This window comes from Arachis hypogaea, chromosome 7 (assembly GCF_003086295.3).
Source record: "Arachis hypogaea cultivar Tifrunner chromosome 7, arahy.Tifrunner.gnm2.J5K5, whole genome shotgun sequence".
In the NCBI taxonomy this organism is placed as follows: domain Eukaryota; kingdom Viridiplantae; phylum Streptophyta; class Magnoliopsida; order Fabales; family Fabaceae; genus Arachis; species Arachis hypogaea.
This window is the reverse complement of record NC_092042.1, coordinates 18192687-18215937: the sequence shown is the minus strand read 5'-3', so window position 1 is coordinate 18215937 and position 23251 is coordinate 18192687. Positions and strand designations below refer to the sequence as shown.

The following is a 23251-nucleotide window of genomic DNA, read 5'->3' as shown; positions in this document are numbered from 1 at the left end:
ACTAAGTTGAATTTATTAGTGATTGAACCTTAAATTTATTACTGCCTTGCTGAATAATCACTTAGTTAAATTTTTGTTAGTGATTGAAGCTTAAATTTATTAAAGATTAAACCTTAAATTTGTTGCTAAAAATAATTAGAGTTAAATTTGTTACTAATTATCATCGAATCTTAAACTTGTTGCGGAGTTATTGAAATAATTACATAGCTATTTTTTTTTGAAAATTATCATTGAGTTGAATGTGTTGTTGAAAATTGTTTTGAAATAATTTTTTTTGGAGCTAGAATTTTAATTTGAAAATGTCTTTATCACAAATACCATTAATAACCAATTGTGTTATTTTTTGTTCTCTCTTATTCATTTAAATTGAGAAAGTGTTTTGTATATTAGTGACTTTTTTTTGCATCATCAGTTATATCTAAGAATTGATACTTGATTTTTACTAATATATTTGTGACGAGATACATTTTAACTTTTAATTTTATTTTTATAATTTTGTATTTTTATTTAGTTATGATTGGATCAATCAGATAAATCAGTGACCCACCAGTTGGACCAATGACCGGTGACCCAGTTGTATGATCAGGTGAATTATCAGTTCAGTTCCGATAACTATGGTCGTTTTTTATTGCTACGGCTGTTGCGTGTGTTTTTTTCTTTTTCTCATTCTCTTCCTAGTGATTTTGCAACATTATGTATTTTTTCTTCTTTTGTATTCAATTTTTTTCTTGTTTTTCTTCTTGTTAAAAAGGTAAAATAAGAAGAATTATGAGAATGTTAAACAACCCAAGAAAAGAAAAAGAATATAATGATGACAAAGAAAAATAGGAGAAAGAATTTTGAATTATGCAGAATTTATCAAAAAATATTATCGAAATTTTTTAAATGTGACACAAAAATTTTAAATTTTGATACTGAGATTTTTTAACTGTAATACAGATTTTTGTTAAGAGGGTAAAATAAGAATTACAAAGAAGAAGGAGCACATGCCGTAAGTAGCGCGTGATGTGAAAAATAGTTATAACAACTTGATTTGACTTGGTTAGGTAATTCATTTGGTTGTAGAATTTTTTCAAATTATATTATTTATTATATTTAAATAATAATATAATAATAATAATATATAATATATATTTATTATTTTAATAATTTTATTTATTTGTAATCTTGTATCACATAATATACATTTTTAACTTGTTACAAAGATGTGTAATTTAAAATTTGTATATATATATTACATGCTTATTAATGTAATAAATTTTAGTTAATATTTTAATATTTTTTATAAAAAATTAAATTAAATATTTTTGTAGCAAGTTATAATTTATGAGATAAAATATTAAAATTAACTAAAGTGTATTACAATAATAATAAATTTATACTTTATATTATTATTATTTAAATCAACTAAATAATTATAGCAAATTTATATATTTAATTATAATAATTATTGATTGATATTTTGGTTAAATAAACTAAAGTGTATGCTATTTTAATTTTACAAAAAGAAGTGTATATTTTATAAATAAAAAATATTATTTAAATATCTCATTAAAAAAAGGTGTCATTTTCTCAAATATATATTTACTTAACATTATTCGCTAATATGTATGTGTCATAGATCTGCAATATCTGTTAGTATGTCTCTTTTGGGCGCTCTTCATAGAATAACTGTATCTTATATCATGGAGTGCACGTATCTAATTTCTTCGGGGATAAAATTATTAGACTAATTTTGCAACTATATGTGCCTAAATTTCACACGTTTTGATAGGGAAAGGTGCATGTATGCAAAACATTATTATCGCAGCATTTTGTCCATCACAATATATTTTCTAATTTTTATTTAAGTTTCAAGATAATATACGGCCTGCTTCCACTTTCACAAGCTTTACTCAATGATGAAGAACGTGACTCAAAACAAACTGAATATTTTTTTTTTCACATTTTTTAAATAATATGCAAATTGATACTAAAAGAACTATATAAAATAGGGAAATTGACTTTACTTCAATTATTTAAGTATGCATAATGAGTTTATATTAATTTAATTAATAGTTGCAATGTAGTTAGATCTATACCCATGGCAACAAGCATCAAAGCTAAGAACTATTCCTATAAATTTCTACTTCACATGGAAATAGGGACTTCATCACCAGAAGCATAGACTCATTTTATGTGTGATTATAATAAGTCAAATGCAGATATTTCTTCCACGTGCAAATTATTATTATTATTATTATTATTTACATTTCTGTGACTATTAATTACACTAATTCAATTTCTTTGAAAGATTTGATGAAATCTATGGTGATGCATTTTTTTATATATTTTCGTTACATTAATGTCCACTAAACTTCCTCGTAGGTGAAGTTAGTGTTATGGTCATAGAAATGTTTGGTATTATTAATTAAACCTTAAGAATATATATATATATATATATATATATATATATATATATATATATATATATATATATATATATATATATATATATATATATATATAAATTCAGCCGACTAATGTAAAAATCAGCCAACAAATAAAAAATAATATAAAAAAGAAACATATATAAAACTAAAAAAATCCAAAACTCAAATAAAAAAATATTAGAATATGAAATAAAATAAAACTAATTTAAAATTTAAAATTTAATTAGAATTCAAAATTTAAAATTTAGAGTGACCGACAACACAGGAATGGAGCCTCTCACAAAGAAAGGGGGCAATAATCCCTCCTACATCTCAAATTTTTTTCATAAATTATATATAAATTTTAATTTAACTCCCTTAAATATTTATTTTACTCTCATTTATATTATGAAACTAAATTTTGGTTCCTTCCTAAAATTGAATCTAGCTCAGTCCCTTACGATAGAACTCAGAACTATGATGGAAGCCAACAGCGACGGTGGTGGTGGGTGGCTAATAATTGTGGGAAAAAAATATGTACTAAGGAGAGGGAAAAAATGAAAAAGGATAAAAAGATAATTAAAGAAAAATTAATAAATGAATTTATTTATTTATTGAATAAAATTGGGTGATAGAGTATTAAGTTCCTAATTAGATTGATATAAAAATCGAAAGCTATTGAATTAAGTTGACCTGAGTTTTATGGAATAATATATATATATATATATATATATATATATATATATATATATATATATATATATATATATATATATGCTGTGGATAAAATAATAAAAAATCCCCTTATTAATAATTTATGATTATGCAGTTTCCTTCTCAATATGTAGATTGAAGAGTCTAGATTATTACAGTTTCCCTTCATCAGTTTTATATTTCCTTGAAAAGATTAATACTACCTTCTAATTAAGAGAAAGAAAATAGTATACGCCATGAAAATTATATTGCAATACATGCATGAAATTGATAAAAAGATACGGGACGTAATCTATATGCTAATTAACTGTGCCTACACTCCGAATGCATTATTTTTACATAATTGAAAATGTATAAAATATAAAATAGTTTTACATGTATATCTAATCATGATAAATAAAATAATTATTTTTTATATTAACAACGTCAATAATTATATAGAAGAATCAGTGTAATTGAACCACTATTTTTTGCGCATGATCGTCTAAAAGAACCGGTGTAATTGAATCACTATTTTTTAAGCATTAAAAACATCGTAATATATATGCGCATGTGAAAATAAATATAAAGAATACTACTACAAGTTGAGAGTATCACTAGGGAACAATAATAATGAATGTGGATTTCCCTTCCCCATAATTGAAGCTCTCTCAACCAACCAAAACAGGAGAGAAGACCAAATTAAAATATAAGGCCATGACTCAAGCTAAGAGACATACAAGAGTTGGAATTAGTAGCATGGTTGTTCAATTTCCCCACACAAAATAATGAATATTTTAATTAAAAATAAAAAAAAGAAACAAAAATTGGACATCATACTAATTAATTATTAGACCAAATAATTAATTAAGCAAAGTAAGGAACACTTTCACTAGTAATGGATCCATGACTCAATGTGGTTTTAGGTGGAGTGTTGTTGTAAACAGAAGAAGCCGAAGACGAAGACAAAGATGAAGAAAGCACAACAGTAGAAGGTGAAGGTAAAGATGGATTTGGCGGCGCAGGGCGCAAAGGCGGAGGAGGAAGAGGAGGAGGTTGAGAAATACCTTGTTGTTGTGATGAAGAGTTTGCAGCATTATTATCATTATTATTATTGATTATAATTGGTGCTTGATTATTATTATTATTAGATGGAAGATGATGATGATGATTCATGGAAATGAGAGTGGCAGTGGCAGTGGCAGCAGCTTCTCTATATTTGTATTTGAGAATCTCAGCCCTAACAGCATTGACTTCCGCTTGCAATGTTTGAATTTGTTGCTGCAAACCTGAAATTGCACCCATGCATCCATAAACCGGATCTCTTAATCTCAAGTTTGCTTCATATACCAAACTGTTTGCTGCATCTGCTCTTTGCCCCTCTCCTACTTCCTACACATATTAAAACCAATTAATAAAAAAATAAAACAAAATATATAGCTAGTTATTACTGGATTTAGTATTATTATTATGAGTAGCATGTAACAGATATATTAATACAGTACATTCCTTTGTGGAGATAAACTTATTTAAAAATAAATATATAAATTTGACGATAATATATTTTCGTCAAATCATTTTTATTGCGTTAGATCTGATGGTAATATAATTTATTGTCGAATTTATATATAAAATCCCACAGTAAAATATGTATTTTATAGTGAGTTATGTATAATTTTTTATTTTTATTTTGTGTCTTTAAATCCTTTAATTTTTATTTAGTAAAATAAAAACAACAAAAACCCAACACTAAGAAATTATTTTGTTATGAAAATTCAAATAAAATATTACAAAATTACTTAACCCAAAAATGTAAATTATTAAATAGAAATATAAAATGTTTAGTTATTATAGCTCTAAATGTTGTGTAATCCTAAACTTAAAAAGGAAGAAAGTGGTTGAAGAGAGGAGGGAGTATATATGAATAAATTGTGAATAATAATGATTAAGATACTAACCATGAGCATCTTGGAGACATTGCTTGCACCAAAGACTTTATGAACAGCAGCAAACTTTTGAGGCTCATGTGGTGAGAAATAAGGAGAGAAGGGACACTCCTCAGCACACCTTCTTCTAAGAAGCTTGCAAGCAGCACATGGTGTCACTGTGTTTAAGCTTTGCTTCCTCCCCATTCTTTCTATTTCACTTTCACTACAACTTGATGATAATAATAATTCTCCCTCTTTCTTCACCTTCTTTGCTATCTCATCTATTCTTTCTTTTTCCAAAATCACAAAAACCTCATCTTAATAATAATATACTTTACAACTTTATTACATACCATTTTATTTCACCATACATAATAATAATAATAATAATAATAATAATAATAATAATAATAATAATAATAATAATAATAATACCTGTCTCAGGACATCCAAACATGCTTGTTGATTGTCTTGATCTATGGAGTGGATTGAGATGGGAAAAAAAAAGAAAGGTTTTTGTTTCAGACACAGACACAAATAAAAGGAAAAGTAGAGCTAAATTAAAAGGAAAGGAAGCAATTAGGGAGAAAAGTAGGTCAATGCTCTTTATAAGAAACAATTAAAAAGAAGACAATAAACAAAACTTGGAGATCTCACATTACATACACACATATATATAATATTTATGAATTTAAAAAAAATGTTTCTTTAAGATATATTATTTAAATAACGAAAATATTTGATAATAAAAAAATCAGCTAAAAATAACTATAACTTAATTTATTTAACATTCATTAATTATTACAATAATTAATGAATACTAATTAAATAAGATAAATTTTAGCTGTTTTTTATCTTTTTAAAATTATTATTTAAATAAAAAAATGTTTCATACACTAGTACACTATATATGTTGCCATTATTTATTTACTCTATTATATTTTTAGATTTTTGGATTTTAGTGTTTAAATTTTTGTTTTCAATTCCTAAATATTCAAATAAAATAAATCAGTCCAAATTTAATAATACAAGCAAGGTAACATACATAGAAGGAGAGGAAAAATATTAATAAAAACAAAAGGATTAGGTTGCATTTGTCATTTAGAAAAAAGATTAAACACAGCCCTTTAATTATTTGTCAATAACTTGCACACGTGTTAGTCTTTGTGGCAAACTGGCCAATTGACTTTTGAATATAAAACAAGGAAACATCAATGTCAGGCTATTCAGCAGCTGAGTTTTCTAAGAATAATAATATTAATTATTTGGGGGAAATTGCTATGGGCTGAAAAAAGTGGTATCCCTCTCCTTATTGGTTTTGTCTTTATATAATGGTCACAATAATACAATTTCTTCAAGAAGTAGCCAAAGCCATCTATGAGGGACCAATTACAATTAGAAGATTGCTATTCTTAACAATCTATAATTCTATATATGGTTATTCCCCCCTTTTTGAAGCAGTTTGTAATGGAGAGGCAGAAGACAAGAAATAGTAGATTGTACCTTTATCTTAATTAAATTATTCCTATAGTAAAATCAGTATTTCTTTAATAATATTTTTCCCAATCTTCATATCTTCATCACCCTATTATTATTATTATTATTATTATTATTATTATTATTATTATTATTATTATTAAAGAGACTTTTTTTAATTAATGATATAGCTAACATACATGACATTCACTTAGAGATATTTTTCGGTTAATTCAGTTCAGTTTAAATCATTGAAACTAATGAAATTTTGTCATTTCAATTATATCTATTTATTCTCATTTTTCGACATAAATTACAAACAGATTCTACTTTTCGACGGTAAATTCGATAGTGATATTTAGAAGAAAAATAAATTAAATTGACACGTTCTTTATCGTTACGACGGTAACTCTAATTAGTGAAACGCTGCGTTTGGTGTCTTACAATGGGTTATTGTTAGAATTTTTCGACGATAAATTCGACGGTAAAGGGAAATAAATTCAAATCACAGACCTTCTTCCTCCTCATCTGAAACCATCACCACCATCCCCCCTCTCTCTCTCCTTCAAATGTCGTCGTCGCCACCATCTGTTGCCACGGCCCAAGACCACCACCGTCAGCACCCCTCTCCGTCACCGTCAACCCACCGCCGATCCCTCCTTTTTCTCCTTCTCTCTCTCTCTCTCTCTCTCTCTCTCTCTCTCTCTCTCTCTCTCTCTCTCTCTCTCTCTCTCTCTCTCTCTCTCTCTCTCTCTCTCTCTCTCTCTCTCTCTCTCTCTCTCTCTCTCTCCAGTGTCGTCGTCGGCACCCCTCTCCATCGCCATCAACCACTACTAGAAATAAGGTTTTTTCGGACGAAAATTTCAAACGAATTTTAATCCGTCTGAATGACTTTTTCATTTCGGACAAATTTGAGACAAATGTTGAACAATTTTTAATGGAGACATTTGAATAATATATTCTATCCTAAATTTGTCTAAATTTTGTCCCAAATTTTGGCGCCAAATTTTTTTTAGATGGCGCCAAAATTTTCATACAGATTAGCAACAAATTTTGGACAAAAACTATAATTCGTCCGTATTCCATCTGAATATGCGCAATAACTTTAGACGGATTTGGGACGCATTTTGAAAAATATTAATTCTATCCCAAATTTGTCTATAATTAGTCTTAAATGCTTTTACTATAACTAACCCTTGGAAGTAGACAAAATTTTTCCCACAAATTTGGGACGAAAATAGCATCATTTGTAAATTTTGTTTGAAAGTTCATCAATTTTCAAACAGATTTCAAATATTTATTGAAAACTTTTAAAATTTAGTATAAAAATATTATTTATATTTTAAATTAGTCCATGATTTGTCCTAAATATTTTTACTATTCTAAAATAAAGTTTCTTTTCCTAAAATAACCTTAATTATATATAACTTATAAAAAGGTACAGTTTTTGTTTGCACCTTTCAATTCCAAAATCTCTTGATCAAAATATGAAATAATCATCATACCAATTAACATCTTATTTATTATTATACATATTTTTAAAAATTGGATTAATAGATAGTTAGCGCTTATTTATGCAGGCTTTTTTTATATAAATAAATAAATAAAATATATTAATTCCCATAATACGCATGCAGAAAGCTTTACAAAAATGCGCAAGGCCATTGTTCGCAAAGCACCCGCGAAATGAATTTAGTCGTCATCTCAGGAGGGGCGCACGCCAATTGAAACTTCTGGTGGGGAAGTCATTTTGTGCCTGACGCCAACAAAATGGGTACTTCTGGTGGGGCTACCATGAAATTTAGTTGGTTTATTTTTTAAATATATTTTTTAATATTTTAAAAAATAAAATTATATTTTCATTAAATGTATGTTTTTGATTATTTAATTGTTTATTAAGTTAATAATTTATTTTTATATAATATCAAATATGAAATAAATTACAATCTTAAAATAATTAATTGAATCATTATAGATCAACCATTAAAATAAAATACTAGTAAATTAATCTATTATTCATCATAACTCTTTTAATTCAGGTAGTACTACTCAGTACTAAATAAAAAAAATTTAACAAATATACTTATTCATTCCAAAATTTTAGAACTAAATTGACTATATTTTTATTAGTTTTTTTTCCTATCATTGTATATTATATTTGACTTTTTTTTAGTTAAACTTGAGAGACTCTATCTTCTTATTTTTTTTTATATACTCTATTTTCTTATTTTTTTATTCTTTTATTTTTATTATATTTAATATTAAATTTCTTATACAAATTGTTATATACCATCTTATATTTAATTTTGATTTTTTTTAGTTACCTCATATTATTTTTTAATTTATTCTTTTAATTATTTACGTTATAATCATTCAAAATTTAATTTTTTAACAAATTTAAGATAAAGTGTATCTAAAAGAATTACATATATAAAAATCTTAAAAATAAATTAGAGGAGTGCTAGGGGTCCAGCAAATTTTGTGATTTGTAGCCATCAGTAGTGTTTTTAATGGTGTGAGATTACATCTAATGGTGGAGAATTACTCATTTTTTATTATGGTTAAATTGCTGGCCAAATTTTAATAAAAGTGCTGGCCCCTAGACTTTCTCAATAAATTATATCCAATCTTCTAAAAAATAGTCAAAATAAAATACAATAAAAAAATCACGTAAAATAAAAAAGTCATATACTTTTTCATAACATTAAGGTATATTAAAAATTTAAAAAAAAATACAAATAAATACATTTCTTAGTGGACTTTTTCATACTATTCATTTTGATCTTCATCCTCATTGTTCTCGTCGTCGTCGTTCTCGTCCTCGTTCTCATCCTCATCCATGTCTTCGTCCTCATCCCCAAGTAGCTCATCATCATCATCATCATCATCATCATCATTATCTTCTTCTTCTTCTTCTTCTTCTTCATATCTTGTACTATTAGTATCCAGTAAATCAACAATAATGTCAATATCATTTGAGATATGATTGTTAGATTGATTTGTGTCATCTTCTTGATATGCAAAATCCTCCGTTGTTTCAATCTCAATCTCACCTCTTGCTTTAGTCTTGAATATAAACCACCATTCTGCTTTTTCTCTGGTGTTGCTCATTGGATGAGGTGCAAAATATACTTGAATTGCTTTATGTGCAATGATAAACGGATCATATTTAACATATCGTCGATTCTTTCGAATCTGTATGATTCCATACTCTTTGTTTACTTTTGTTCCTTTGCCGATCGTGGGATCAAACCATTCACATTTAAATAGTACAACTCTTTTTAGTGGTAGCCCAGTATACTCAACTTGAATAATTTCATCAAGCTGGCCATAGAAGTCATTTTCATATTCACCATAACCTGTGCCTTTGACACATATTCCATAATTCTGAGTTGACTTTCCACTCGAGTGAGATCTTGTGTGAAACTTGAAGCCATTGACTTTGTAGATAGGCCAACATTTAACAATTCTCAAAGGACCCCATGCCAAAGAATGAATATTCGAATCTGTCACATTATTTAAAGGATCATGAACCTGTATTAAATAAGAACCAATAAGTTAGAATATAATATGTCATCTACCAAAAAATGTGTGTACAATAAGATTATCAAATCATGTTGACTTACATAATTTTTAAACCATTCTGCAAAATCCGCTTCAATAAATTGATCAACTTGTTCATCACTTAAAGTAATATGATCTTGGCGTATGAAGTCCACAAAGATCCTATAGTACATAAATTTCAAATAAATTAAAATTATTAATATCAGAAAATATTATTAATAGTAAGAATATATATAGGAAGATAAATACTCACTCAATATATGGCTTAATTTCATCACAGTTTATTAGTATATGATTCATGGCTGCACTGAATTCTTTGTCATCTAAATAACGAGTTTTGCATTCATCAGCCAAACAACCAGGCAAATTAAAAATAGACAAATTTTGCTCAATTGAATCATCACTTTCATCATTTTGCTTTGCGTTGATGCTAGTTTGGTTAAAATAGTACTCACAAAAGTGAGAAATCTCCTCAATTAGGTATGATTCAACGATAGATCCTTCAACATGTGCTTTGTTCTTGACCTTTTTCTTAAGATGATGGAGAAACCTATCATGAAAAAATTCATAACAAAAATCAAATAAAAAATAATTGGCTTCATAAAACAGTAAAAAGAAATTTGAGAATAAATATAGAGGTGTGACTAAGGTACCTCTCAAAAGGATACATCCATCTATATTGCACAGGACCACCGAGCAATGCTTCGAATGGCAAATGAATAGGTAGATGTTCCATTGAGTCAAAAAATCCAGGAGGAAAAATACGTTCTAATTTGCATAGCACAATTGGAATATTTTCTTCAAGCTTATTGAGAACATCTTCTCGTAACGATGTTGAGCATAAATCTCGAAAAAATTGACTTAACTCTGTTATTGGCTTCCATATCTGCTCTGGCAATGAACTAAAAGCGATTGGGAGTAAACGTTCCATAAATATATGACAATCATGACTTTTCATTCCATATAACTTGCCCTCTTTCATGTCAACACATCTCCCTAAATTTGAAACATATCCATCAGGCATCCTTAACTCTTTCACCCATTCACATATTGCCCTCTTTTGCTGGAGGGTAAATGTGTAGTTTGCTTTGGGTTTTATAATTTTACCTCCACTTTGTACTGGCAGTTCTAAACTTTTTCGCTTGCAGTATAATGACAGATCCATTCTAGCCTTTGCATTATCTTTAGTCTTCTCTTTAATGTCCATGACAGTATTGAATATATTATCAAATACATTCTTCTCAATATGCATTACATCAAGGTTATGACGGATTAAATTATGACGCCAATAAGGCAAATCCCAAAATATGCTTCTTTTGGTCCAATTATGCATACTTCCATATCCTTCTATCTCAAGTTGCTCAACATCACTTATCTTATCATAATTCTGAACTATATCCCATATTTGCTCTCCAGTCAATCTTGGCGGAGGTTCTGATCTTTCAATTCTATTCTTATAGAATGCATCCTTGTTTCTTCTAAACATGTGATTATCTGGCAAGAATTGTCTGTGGCAATCAAACCATGATGGCTTTCCCCCATTTTTTAATTGGAATGCCTTTGTTCGTTCCATACAGTATGGGCATGCTAGCCTGCCTGCTATCATCCATCCAGATAACATTCCATATGCAGGAAAATCATTAATAGTCCACAACAATGCAGCTCGCATTACAAAATTTGACTTGGAATGAATATCATAAGTTAAAACGCCATCTTCCCATAGTAGTTTTAGCTCATCAATCAAGGGCTGCAGGTATACATCAATCCTAGTTTTGGGATTACGAGGACCAGGGATAATCATGGATAAAAACATGTAAGGAGTTTTCATGCACATAGAAGGAGGCAGGTTATAAGGAGTGACAATTATTGGCCAACATGAATATTGTTTACCAGATTGACCAAAAGGGGTGAATCCATCAGCACATAATCCTAGTCTGACATTGCGTGGTTCTTGAGAAAATTGTGGATGTTTTCTATCAAAATACTTCCATGCTTTTGAATCCGATGGATGCTCAATAACTCCTTTAAACTCGTGATCAAAATGGCATCGCATGTGAGGTGCTGTGTTCATTGAAGCATAAAGTCTTCTTAAACGAGGTATAAGCGGTAAATAGTGCATTCGTTTCAAAGGCACTGATTTACCCTTTTTACCTATCTTGTACCTTGGAGAATGACAAAATTTACATTCCTTTCTTGGTATATCATCCTCCTTGTAATACAGCATACAACCATTAATGCAACAATCAATTTTATTGCTTTCCATGCCAAGTTTTGATACTAACTTCTTTGCTTCATAAAAACTGGAGACAAGTAAGTTATCCTTCGGCATCACTTCTTTCATAGCTTTCACGAAATCATCAAAGATCTGTTGAGATACATTCCCTTTAGCTTTTATACTCAACATTTTAACTGCCATTGATAATTCTGAATGATCCATACATCCCTCAAATAATGGGCGCTGAGCAGACTGTAATAAATCATAAAATTTTTTAGCTTCTGCATTCGGAGGCTCCTCCATGTGTTCTTCAAATTGACTCATCAATTCTGGTCCAGCAGCATCGACCACCATAGATTCATACGAATTTCTTATTGGCACATTAGCATGCGGAGAAGAACATGTACCTTCTTGATTATCATGATCTACATTCAAGTGCAAAGGACTCTCTCCATGTGAATCCCAACACCAGTATCTTGGCATGAAACCATATTTATATAAATCTAGTAAAACCTCATCCGGAGTTAAAAAAATCTTATTTTTATGTTTGTTGCAAGGACATCTAAGTACACCACCTTCGAGTACAAATTGAGGTTGTTTTTTAACTGTATCAATAAAATGTCGAACACCATTGACAAATTCCTGTCGTAATCCTCCTCGATTTGGTAAATTTCTATTGTACATCCACTTTCGTTGTTCTGGAATTTCCATATCTACATATAAAGTATATTAAAAATTAGATTACTTAAATAATATTTTTATGAGATAATCAACTATGAGTATAATTAATTTCATGTTACAAAATTATAATATTATATTTTGATAAATATACATCAGTGAACATAAAAAAATTCTAAAAAAACTATCTATACTATGAATAAGAAAAATTAATTAAAAATTGATAAAAAAATCAAAACTTAACAAAGAATATTGACAATGATATTATCAAAACTAATTTATAATGTAGTGTTTCGATCCAGCAAATAAATTGATTTTTAACATATAAAAAAATTAATTTTAGCCTCTCTTCAGTCTTTTTCTTCTAACCGTAAAGTAGTGCATAAACCAAGTACTAAAAAAAAGTTGTATTTTTTTAAAACTTAATTATATTTATTTATTTTTCATAAATTTGATATAATTAAAAATGTGACAAAAAATTTATACTAAAATTAGAATAAAAATAAGCTTGCAAAATATATTATCTATTAAAAGACTAATATTTTTCAAATTAAACAGTAGAAATGATAAATTTTGGTATCCCAATAAAATAATTTATACATATAATCTCTCAATTACATTCTCTTTTTATAATCATTTACAAAATAAATATGAAAAATAGTTATTAAATATTTTCAATAAAATAATGACATATATAAAATATACGTATAGAATTATTGCTATTAACAATGTGCAAATGTTATTTTTTGGAAAAAAATCACATAGTAAAAAGAAAAAATATAAAGATATAAACAATGTTTTCTTTTTTTTTTTTCTCAGTAAAATGTTATCTCAATAATATTCTTAATATTATATTAAATGAAATATAAATAGTTTTTTACGGTGACAAGAAGGCATAATATATACAATTATAGCCTTCACTAAATGAGCTTGAAAGAGCCGTTAAATGTTTAAGTGTGTGTTTGAATTGTAATTTGTCAAACTGGAATTTGAATAAAATCAATTTTGAATAAAAGTAAGTTTGTGTCAACATAATTTATAGTTGAAAACTTTCTAGTTTCTACACTTAGAGTGTGTTTGTGAAACACATTTAGGTTGTTGCTAGTTATTATTGATTTTTTCATAATTTTTTTTAAATAAATACTGAGAATATTAAAACAATTATTCTAATTTTTGTACATTGTTTACTATTTTAATTTTTTATAATATGTATTATTGTTCCTATTAAAAATGATAAATTAAAATTAAAATTAATTATAAATAATAATAAAAATATAACTTGTAAAAAATTAGAACCTAAAATAATAAAAAAAAATATGATTATTAAGAGTACTAAAAAAGAATACTAAAATATGTTATTTTATATATTATTTTTAATTTAATAAATAAATATTAATTTTTACTATAAAAAAATACTAAAAAAGTTATCAATTTTTATATGTTATTTTTAATTTCATAAACAAATATTAATTTTTATTATAACAATAAAAAACTATAATATACCAAAATAGAGTACTATAAAAAAATACTATATAAAAAATATTAAAAAAGATTAAATATACTTAAAAAATAATACTATAATTTAATATTATATTTTTTTAGTAATTAATTAATTATTTATCTAGAAGTGATTTTAACTAATATTATCCAAACAATATTTATTTTATCAAAATCAATTTTAGTAAAAATTGCCACACATAAATTATGTTGGCACAAACTCACTTCTACCCAAAATCAATTCTACAAAATCAATTCCATTCAAACTCCAGTTTGCTCAACGTAAATCCAAACACACACTTAGGATATGTTTAGCAAGCACGTTGAAAGAGGAAAAGCACATTACAACTTCTTGAAAGAGGAAAAGCACATTACAACTTTTTAATAGTAAAAAATCATAGTAATGAACATTAAATCACATAATGATAGTTATTAAAAAAATTTACCTCTATATAATTTTTTTCAAGAGAACTCTTTAGCACATTAATATAAAATTATATAAATAATGTAAAAAAATTGGAGAAAAAATTACTTATCTAAAAATCTTTGGTACGGATTGTGAAATGAATTGGAAATTTGTGAGCTAAAACAGTTGTTAGATTGGATATGTACCTAGCAAGGATATTCCAGTGCTCAAATTAAGATGGATTTATAAAGTATATGTGTGTGAAATAAAGAATGTAACTAAAGAATCTCTGACTTATATAATTCGAGGCAGTTATCTCATCTTATCTATCTTATCTTTTTTTTGGTGACTATCTATCTTATCTAGTAATATAAAAAAAAACAAAAATTTCAAATATTAATTTTATTAAATATTTATCTTTTCAGATTATTATATAACAAAAATTTAAGAACATAATTTAATTTAAATATTTTAAAATTATTATTAGATATATTTTTTTTAAAATATCTATCTTTTAGATATCAATATTCTATTCTATAACTTATTGAATATATTTTTGTTGTAATTTTATCTTTTTTAATTTGATATTAAAAATTAGATATAATTTTAATTTTAAAAAATTTGTTATACATAGTTATTTCAATGCCACTTATTAAATTTCACTTTGCGCCAAAATTTGTTTTTTTTTTTATCAAAACCGCCTTCTTTTAGTTTCAGGGGATTAGTTTTTGAGTGCCTTCTCCCAGTCCCTCGTATTATAGCTACTTAGGTTACCTTGTCAAAAACCAAACCTTGTTTCAGAACTTTCTTTTGGTTTCACTGTTTCCTGGTCAGTTCTTCATCTCCTTCTCCCTCCTCCTGCGTGCTCTGCCTCCGGACTGTGGTTGCCGCTCGTGCTTCGTGATTCTTCTGCGTGCTCTGCTTCTGTCTGTGCGTTGCCGCTCGTGCTTGGCCGCTCGTGCTCTGCCTCCTGTCTCAGGTCTCAGACATCCACCACTCCAACCTCCAATCTCGCACCTCAGACCACCTCCACCATCATCAATCGCACTCCCAGTTACCAGCCTTCACTTGCGAACAACCGCCCAGCCTCCTGCATGTGTTTGCCTCCGCCGGTCTCAGAACCTGCGCCCCTGCCAGCCTCAGACACCACCCCTTCGCTTGATTGTTCGTGCCTCCTCTTCTTTTTGTGCGTCTTCTGCAAGGTTCTAATTTTTGTGAGTAGTGTTTCTTTCTCAGCTTTGTTCATTGATAATTTTCTTTCTTCATTGTTAATTTGATTGTTAAGGGAAGCTTTATGTTAGATATAAAACATTAGGTATTTTGGTTGAACATATAAAATTGTATTGGTAGGGCTGTACTTTTGATATGTTTGCAGAACATGTTGCCTTAGAGATAAGAATTGCAATTGAAAACAGAACTGAGATAGATGACTCTATACAGTTCACTAAGTGGAAAGAAAAGAACATTTATAAAATTTATGAAGATGCACCCATCTTCATATATAGATGACTCAAATTTTGACTTAACTGATGGGATTTTAAAGTTCCTCCTATTACTACGCTTGCTAGCATTGCTCTTCTGCCTTGATACTTTGATTTTATCTATACCAAAATAAAGTCAAAGGTAAAAGTTAACTGCTTAAAGATACGAAAGTAATTGGTAGTTTATTGTTTTGGATTCTAATTTTAGTTTGTTATAATTTTTTATTTTATAATTTTTGTTTTGGATAATATACAAGGAAAGTAATTTCAAGTTAACTAGGCCTTATCACTTTGCTCACCTTGCATTCATTAGCCTTGAAAGTATTAATGGACATTATCTTAAGCTTTGGACAATATTCCAAATAAAACTTATGCAGAGATGGCCATGCTGCTCTGTAACACTGGGGAAAAATGCCAATCATGTTCCAATTATCAGTAAGTCGAAGCACCTGAAGCGCAGGAAACTCAATGTTGATTCCATTTTGATGACTTGTATCACCATCTGAGCTGCATTCTCCAATCACATATTTCAACTCACCACAATAATCTATATCCAAAGACTCCAATTGCACAAGGCCTTGAGAAAAAGTAACTGGGATTACATATTCTAGCATTTGGCACCCCATAATATGAAGTTTTTTCAATTTTGAGAAGATCACCCTATGATCCTGTCCACTTATCTCCTCATCTTCAAGTATATGCTTCAGTTCATCACATGAAAATATATCTAGCTTTTCCAACTGTTGCAGGCCTCGAGCAATCGCAGGTGTGAAGAGACGCGTTTTCAGTGGACATTTGCTTATATATCGATGCTCTAGCTTCTCAAAAAGGCCACTAGGAGGCACACCATGGTATAAAGCTCCACTTGATCTCATCGGAATCACATAACCAAAGCTGAATCCAGCCATAATCCATAAATCCTTCTCTTTCAATTTGGAATATATCAGGTGTGATATTTTGTGCACCTCCAACAATATTTGCTAGAAGCAGAACCTTTGCTTTCTCTGCCAACGCCACAGCTGATGCATATGATGTATCAAAACAGCTAAGAATTAAGGTTCTACGACAGCTAAGGATTTTATCTCCATGACCCTTAAATTTGTGTCCTAGTTGTATATGGTACCTTGCCAATGCTTGAGGGACTCTAAAATTTCTGAAGAATTCAGTTTGGCCTCCATTACCATTGTCCCAAAAAATCTATTTCATTTTAATAGAAATGATATTTTTGAAAATGATATAAAAAATTATTTTAAGCGCCCGTTCTTCTTCGACGTTCCACTTCCCCACTTCTTCCGCGTTCTGCTTCCATTTATTTTTCTTCTAACCGTTTGTTAAAATGGCTTTTATAATATATAACCTTTTGATTGTATCCTATGGCTTCTTTTTAGGAAAGCAGGAGTCAGTAACAAGCTACACGCACACATATTTTAGTGAAGACTACGGCATAATCATGCATTCTAATAAAGAAATGAGTAAAAAGGTATTTATGACTGGAATTTTATTGCAAAAACACCTAGCGTTTTATTATGTGATTATTTGATGTAATTGACTTTGGTTTGTGACTATGAATTATAATTGTCGTTGATAATATTGTGATTATAGTTTAATGGTTGAATTTACTTTGAGTATGTCTGTGTTGCGATTATTGTTTTGGTTGAATTGAGTGCTTGTAAATGAACCATGTTGTTGCCTTGTTAGAATTGGTAACGAAAAACTAGGAGAAAATTATCGAGTTAGAATGATATTACTAAGTGTGTGTTTGGATTAGAGTTGGTCAAACTGAAGTTTGAATGGAAGTGATTTTGTACAATTGATTTTAGATAGAAGTGAGTTTGTGCCAGTATGATTTATGTTTGGCAATTCTATACTAAAATTGATTTTGATAGAATGAAATTGTTTGGATCATATTAGTTAAAATCACTTTTAGATAGATAATTAGTTAATTACTAAAAAAATATAATATTAAATTATAATATTATTTTTTGGTATATTTAATTTGTTTTATACTTCTTTTAGTATATTTTTTATATAATATTGTTTATAAAATTCTATTTTAGTTTGTTATAATTTTTTTAATAAAAATTAATATTTATTTATTAAATTAAAAATAACATATAAAAAAATATATTTTAGTACCTTTTATGAGTACTCTCAATATATAATCTTATTTTGTTTATTATTTTGGATTCTAATTTTTTACTAATTATGTTTTTATTATTATTTGTGATTTATTTTTTATTTAATTTATTGAAAAAAACTAAAAATTGAAAATATTTGAAATGACTTGAAACAAATATGAAAATTCTTTTGGAAAAAATCAATAATGATCATCAAAGGTGAACTCACGTTGAAGTGAACGCAGAAGCAACAATTTTTTGCTTCTAGTAAACGTGCTTTTAAGCTGCAAAATCACTTCTGCGTTTAGAGGAGAAAGATTACCAAAGATAAAAAAGCAGCGTTCAAAGAACTTCAACGCACTTTTATCCTCTCAGACGGGTTTGCCAAACACACCCTAAGTAGTAACATGAATAGTGATCAATTAATTTATAGTATTTTCTGTTTCTACCTTTCACACAATCTGCTCCTTTCACAAATACAGTATTATCCTTGCTATGAACTTCTTAAATGCTCATGTGTACATATTTATTAGTACTCAGTACTAAAACATAGTAGCACTTTATTTTACATCCTCATTGATTATTTTGGCAGCTAAGTATTATTTTACATTGTTATTTTTTTAATTCTTTCGATGATGTACATGTTACTGAAATTTAGATGCAATGTCTTACTAATCTTATAAATCTTTTGTTGTTTTAGATGTCAGGTTCTAAAAAAAATAAAAAACACTTGTCAATTAAAGTACAAAAATCTGTTAATAAGGAGGTGATTAGTGCACACAAACCTAAGCTTTCACACCCTAAACCTACAAAATCACGAGTTTCAGTTCCTTCACATGTATCTAAAAAGCCTTCAGCATTGCCACCCTCTTCTTCGCAGCCACCACAAAAATTCAAGAGAAATTTATTATCTTCCCATGCCGATCATACACCATCACCATCACCATCACCAACTGAATCACCATACTGTTCACCTATCCAACCTCAATCATTTCATAATGCTCCTAATAATGAACAAAATTTACATCATGCTCACTCATCGGATGAAAATCATCACGATGGATCTCTTGCTCAAGAAGGTGAACTTGTCACTCAAGAAGGGCTCTTGAAAATAGAACCTTTTGGCAATGAGTAAGTACAACAATCAGTTTTCTGTTTTAGCGTTCTCTCTATATTGTTTTTATTGTGAATACATGTGTAATTACTCATTATTTGAACTTCTTATAGGTTTAATCCATGTACTGCTGTTCGTCATGTAACAAATGCCATTAAAAGCAAATTTTCAGAATTCTGCCCTTCCTGGAAACATGCTAGTGAGCAAATGCGAGATTTGTGGTTTACTGAATTTAAGGTAAGTATTTATTATCATTTTTTTTGTTATTTTGATATTATACATAGTGGGTAATTCAATGTATATGTTTGTTTTCTTTTATAGAAAAATTGTATGTGGGAACCTCAACACAATGCAAGAATTCGTCAAATTTTTGAGATTAAAGGGAGTGATCGATTAAGATCATTGATGAATCAGGAGAGACGCAATTATTCAAAAGACCCTAACCATGTACCAAAATATATTCCTGAACCCGTTTGGCGTCAACTATTACATTATTTTGCTACAGATTCGAAATTTAAGAACTGGTCAGCAGCAAATACTGTGAATCGAGCATCAAATGCTGGAAGTTCTATGCATACTGGTGGTTCCATATCTATGGGTGAACATGCACGCAGAATGGTAAGATAAAAATAGTTTATTTATAGTCTTGTTCTTATTATTTTTGCAATGTTTTCTTATTCTTTTTTCTTTCCTATCGATTAAAACTGTTATATTATAGGAGAAAGCTACGGGAGTAAAACCTTCTCTGGAGGAGGTTTATACTAAATGCCACACCAAAAAAGACAAAAGTTGGATTGATGAAAGATCTGAGAAAGTCATTGTATGTGATGCTAGTTTGTTCTTCTTTTTGTTTTTTTCAATTGCTAATTTTCACTATATGTTAGTATTTGTTCATGGCATATTTAGTTGCAATTAACATGAATTGATTTTGTAGGGTGAATTCAAAAAGCGAAAGACAGAACTTTCTCAAGTAGCTTTATCCTTGGATAATGAGGGAGATGTTGAGGCAACTAAGGAAGGCCTAGATATACCAGATGATTATACTGTTTGGAATGAAGTTGTGACAAAGGGAAAAAAGAAAGCTGCATTTGGTTTAGGTTCTTTTGGTTTAGATCTCTCTTCAAAGTTGGATTCCAGAAATTGTTCAGAGACATCCAAAGACAATCTAAATATTGAGCAAGAACTTCACATGTGGAAAGAAAAGGCAAAGGAGCAGGAAATTATCAATGAAGAGCAAAAGGTTAAGTTGAAAGATGCTGAGCACAAGTTAAAAGATCAAGGACGTCAACTAAAAGTTCAACAGAAAAGAATTGGTTCTACTGAAAAGACAATTCATGCTTTATATAAAAAGTTGAATCTGCCACTTCCTTCAACCTTGTCTGATCCTACGGAAGATGAGCTTGGGACAGGCTCTAGTGATGATAACATGAGTGATTGATATTTGGAGTATATATTTTTTCTGATTTAGATTAAGAAATTTTTAGGTGATTTAGTTAGTACATTTTATTTCACTCATGATATATGACCTTTTTAAAGGCTTTCTTTGTTTTAGTTTAAGTATTTTTTTTTCTTATTTTAGTTTTATTACATTTATGGACAAAAGTATTTTAATAATAAATATTTTTTTAACACTTTTATGGTAATTAATTTTTTATTATTTTATTATGTGTTTAGAATTTGGATGATGTAATATGAAAAAAATGATTATGATGGTCTTAATATAGAAAGAAGATCGAATACAATTTATTTTCTAAAATATTTATCTATTAAATAGCAAATTATTTTGTGTGAAAATTATTTGAAATATTATATTAAATTTGTAGAAAATTTGTGTGAAAATATTTTTTTGTTTTGTATGAAATTTGTTTCAAATACATAAGTTCTTTTAATTTAAATTTGTCTGAAATTTAATTGAAAAGAAATATTTGATTTGTCTAAAATTTGTTCGAAAAAAATTTGTTATATTTGACTAAATTCGTTCGAAATTTGTTTGAAATAAAGTATATTTTTTGTTTGAAATTTATCTAAAAATTAATATTTTTATGTTTGAAATTTGTCTGAAATACGTTGTCTTTATGTTGACTAATCTGTCTGAAATTCGTCTAAAATACATCATAATAGTTAGAAATCTAGTAGATAAATGCCTATTTGAAATCTGTCACAAAATTGTCTGAAAAAAATTTCGGACGAAATTTCAGACAAAATTTAAATTAGCAACAAGGCTTTTTGGGACAAAAAAAATTCGTCCCAAATTTGTTTGAAAAAAAAAATTTGTCTGTAATTTGTTCGAAATTTATTTCAATTTCGTCTCAAAATTCGTCCGAAAAAACCCTTTTTCTAGTAGTGAACCCACCGCTGACCCCTCCTTCTTCTTCTTCTTCTTTGCTTCTCTCTCCCCGCCCCGTCAAACGACCCTCGCCCCCCATCATCATCACGCCGCTGCTACCCAACCTTCGGCGAGTTTTCCATCCTTCGACGACCACCCTTTTGTCACCTATAGCTTCGGCGACCATAGTTCTGCCACCGTTCTGCCGTTTTGCATTCCAAGTTTTTTTAAATTTCGTTTTTCTTTCTTCTTTAAATTCTGTTTTGGTTAGGTTATTTCATTATTCTAATTTTAGTTAGTTGATTTAGTTAGAGTTAATTTTTTTATTTTAGTGAATTTTAGGTGGTTAGGATATGTTAGTTTTAGGATTATTAATTTGTATTATATTGGTGAAAGTGTTGGAAGAATTGATGGATAATGTTGTTGATTTTGCATTGAATATGCTGAATATGTATGAGTTGATGTTAAAAAACTATTTGTTTTGTTGAACAATTGCTAAAATTTGGTTGAATAGCATTGACTTGAACATGAGGCTGTCAACTGTTACTTAGTTGCATTGATTGTGCATTTTTTATGTATGTGCTTGTCAAGTGTTCGTTTATAAGCCTCTATGTCTATTGTCCATTTTACATTACATATTGTAGCTGTCATGTGATTTAGGATATTTGATTTTTGCTTGGCATAATTAATTAAATCTATTTGTTATATAGGATTGTAATGTGTTGGATATTATTTGCTAATTGAGTTTTGTGTATATATCTTGTGTGTAACTGTCAAGTTGCTTGATTGAAGTATTTTCCACACTTAACATCTGATTTAGATCCAATAATGCACATTATGGTTGATATGATTGTATTCTAAGACAATTGCTATTCAGATTATCAAATATTCTTAATATTGTGGTATTAGTTATAGGAATTACCTAGGTAATGTTATAATTTATTGTTGATTTGTTGTGTTGAATTTCTGTTAATTGGTACACTATTTGCAGACATAATGACAGGTAGAGGTGATGTGAATCAGGATGCTGGTCGTGGTCGTAGCCGTGGTCGGGGTAGAGGAAGGGTTTCTTCTGATACCCCAGAAACTTCTGGATCCTCTCCCTCTACTCTTACCACCCTGGCAACATCACAGATTGTGGGTTTAGCGGACCAGCCATTCATCATAGTCCCTAACCTCAACTACATGCCTCTGTCTATGGCAACGACGCGCCTCCTACCGCTCAGCAACTCGCATTCACGGCGGCGCCGCCTCCAGCGGCAGATGCCGCAGCCCCGGAGTTCATCCACAGTATTGAGGCAGTTGATGCCCCTCCACCATCTTCCATCGTACGCCTGAGGATTTG

General features: G+C 28.9%; 3 protein-coding genes across 6 annotated transcripts; all 3 read right to left on the bottom strand.

Annotated features, from left to right (window-relative positions):
- Positions 1–3722: 3722 nt before the first annotated feature.
- On the bottom strand, positions 3723–5678 carry LOC112702696 (LOB domain-containing protein 15). 3 transcript variants are annotated; one of them, XM_025753842.3, is made up of 3 exons: positions 5468–5678; positions 5063–5322; positions 3723–4496 (listed from the first exon to the last, which is right to left on the bottom strand). In XM_025753842.3, exons 1-3 carry the CDS (start codon positions 5487–5489, stop codon positions 3972–3974), a joined length of 807 nt encoding a protein of 268 aa, XP_025609627.1. In that variant the 5' UTR covers positions 5490–5678; the 3' UTR covers positions 3723–3971. The 3 variants fall into 3 exon arrangements, with proteins under 3 accessions (XP_025609627.1, XP_025609629.1, XP_072055344.1); XM_025753844.3 differs by having other exon boundaries at positions 5063–5318; XM_072199243.1 differs by having other exon boundaries at positions 5063–5313; positions 5468–5639.
- A 3501-nt stretch (positions 5679–9179) lies between these two features.
- On the bottom strand, positions 9180–13127 carry LOC112702695 (uncharacterized). Of its 2 annotated transcripts, XM_025753841.3 has the most exons (5): positions 10726–13127; positions 10528–10622; positions 10326–10395; positions 10135–10234; positions 9180–10042 (listed from the first exon to the last, which is right to left on the bottom strand). In XM_025753841.3, the coding sequence occupies exons 1-5, from the start codon at positions 12996–12998 to the stop codon at positions 9278–9280; spliced, it is 3303 nt and encodes a 1100-aa protein (XP_025609626.3). In that variant the 5' UTR covers positions 12999–13127; the 3' UTR covers positions 9180–9277. The 2 variants fall into 2 exon arrangements, with proteins under 2 accessions (XP_025609626.3, XP_025609625.3); XM_025753840.3 differs by having other exon boundaries at positions 10326–10622.
- A 3494-nt stretch (positions 13128–16621) lies between these two features.
- LOC112702694 (uncharacterized) lies at positions 16622–17257 on the bottom strand. The gene has a single exon (XM_072198736.1). The coding sequence runs from the start codon at positions 17255–17257 to the stop codon at positions 16622–16624; it is 636 nt and encodes a 211-aa protein (XP_072054837.1).
- Positions 17258–23251: the final 5994 nt, after the last annotated feature.

What these genes read in the sequence shown, in the direction of transcription:
- LOC112702696 (XM_025753842.3), bottom strand. Translation starts at nt 5,489, where the DNA reads ATGTTTGGATGTCCTGAGACAG. An exon ending in GTTTGGATGTCCTGAGACAG is followed by an intron (nt 5,323 to 5,467) that starts GTATTATTATTA and finishes TTTTGGAAAAAG; the next exon opens with AAAGAATAGATGAGATAGCA. An exon ending in ATGTCTCCAAGATGCTCATG is followed by an intron (nt 4,497 to 5,062) that starts GTTAGTATCTTA and finishes TAATATGTGTAG; the next exon opens with GAAGTAGGAGAGGGGCAAAG.
- LOC112702695 (XM_025753840.3), bottom strand. Translation starts at nt 12,998, where the DNA reads ATGGAAATTCCAGAACAACGAAAGTGGATGTACAATAGAAATTTACCA. An exon ending in GAAATTAAGCCATATATTGA is followed by an intron (nt 10,235 to 10,325) that starts GTGAGTATTTAT and finishes TATGTACTATAG; the next exon opens with GATCTTTGTGGACTTCATAC. An exon ending in CAGAATGGTTTAAAAATTAT is followed by an intron (nt 10,043 to 10,134) that starts GTAAGTCAACAT and finishes TATTTAATACAG; the next exon opens with GTTCATGATCCTTTAAATAA.
- LOC112702694 (XM_072198736.1), bottom strand. Translation starts at nt 17,257, where the DNA reads ATGGCTGGATTCAGCTTTGGTTATGTGATTCCGATGAGATCAAGTGGA.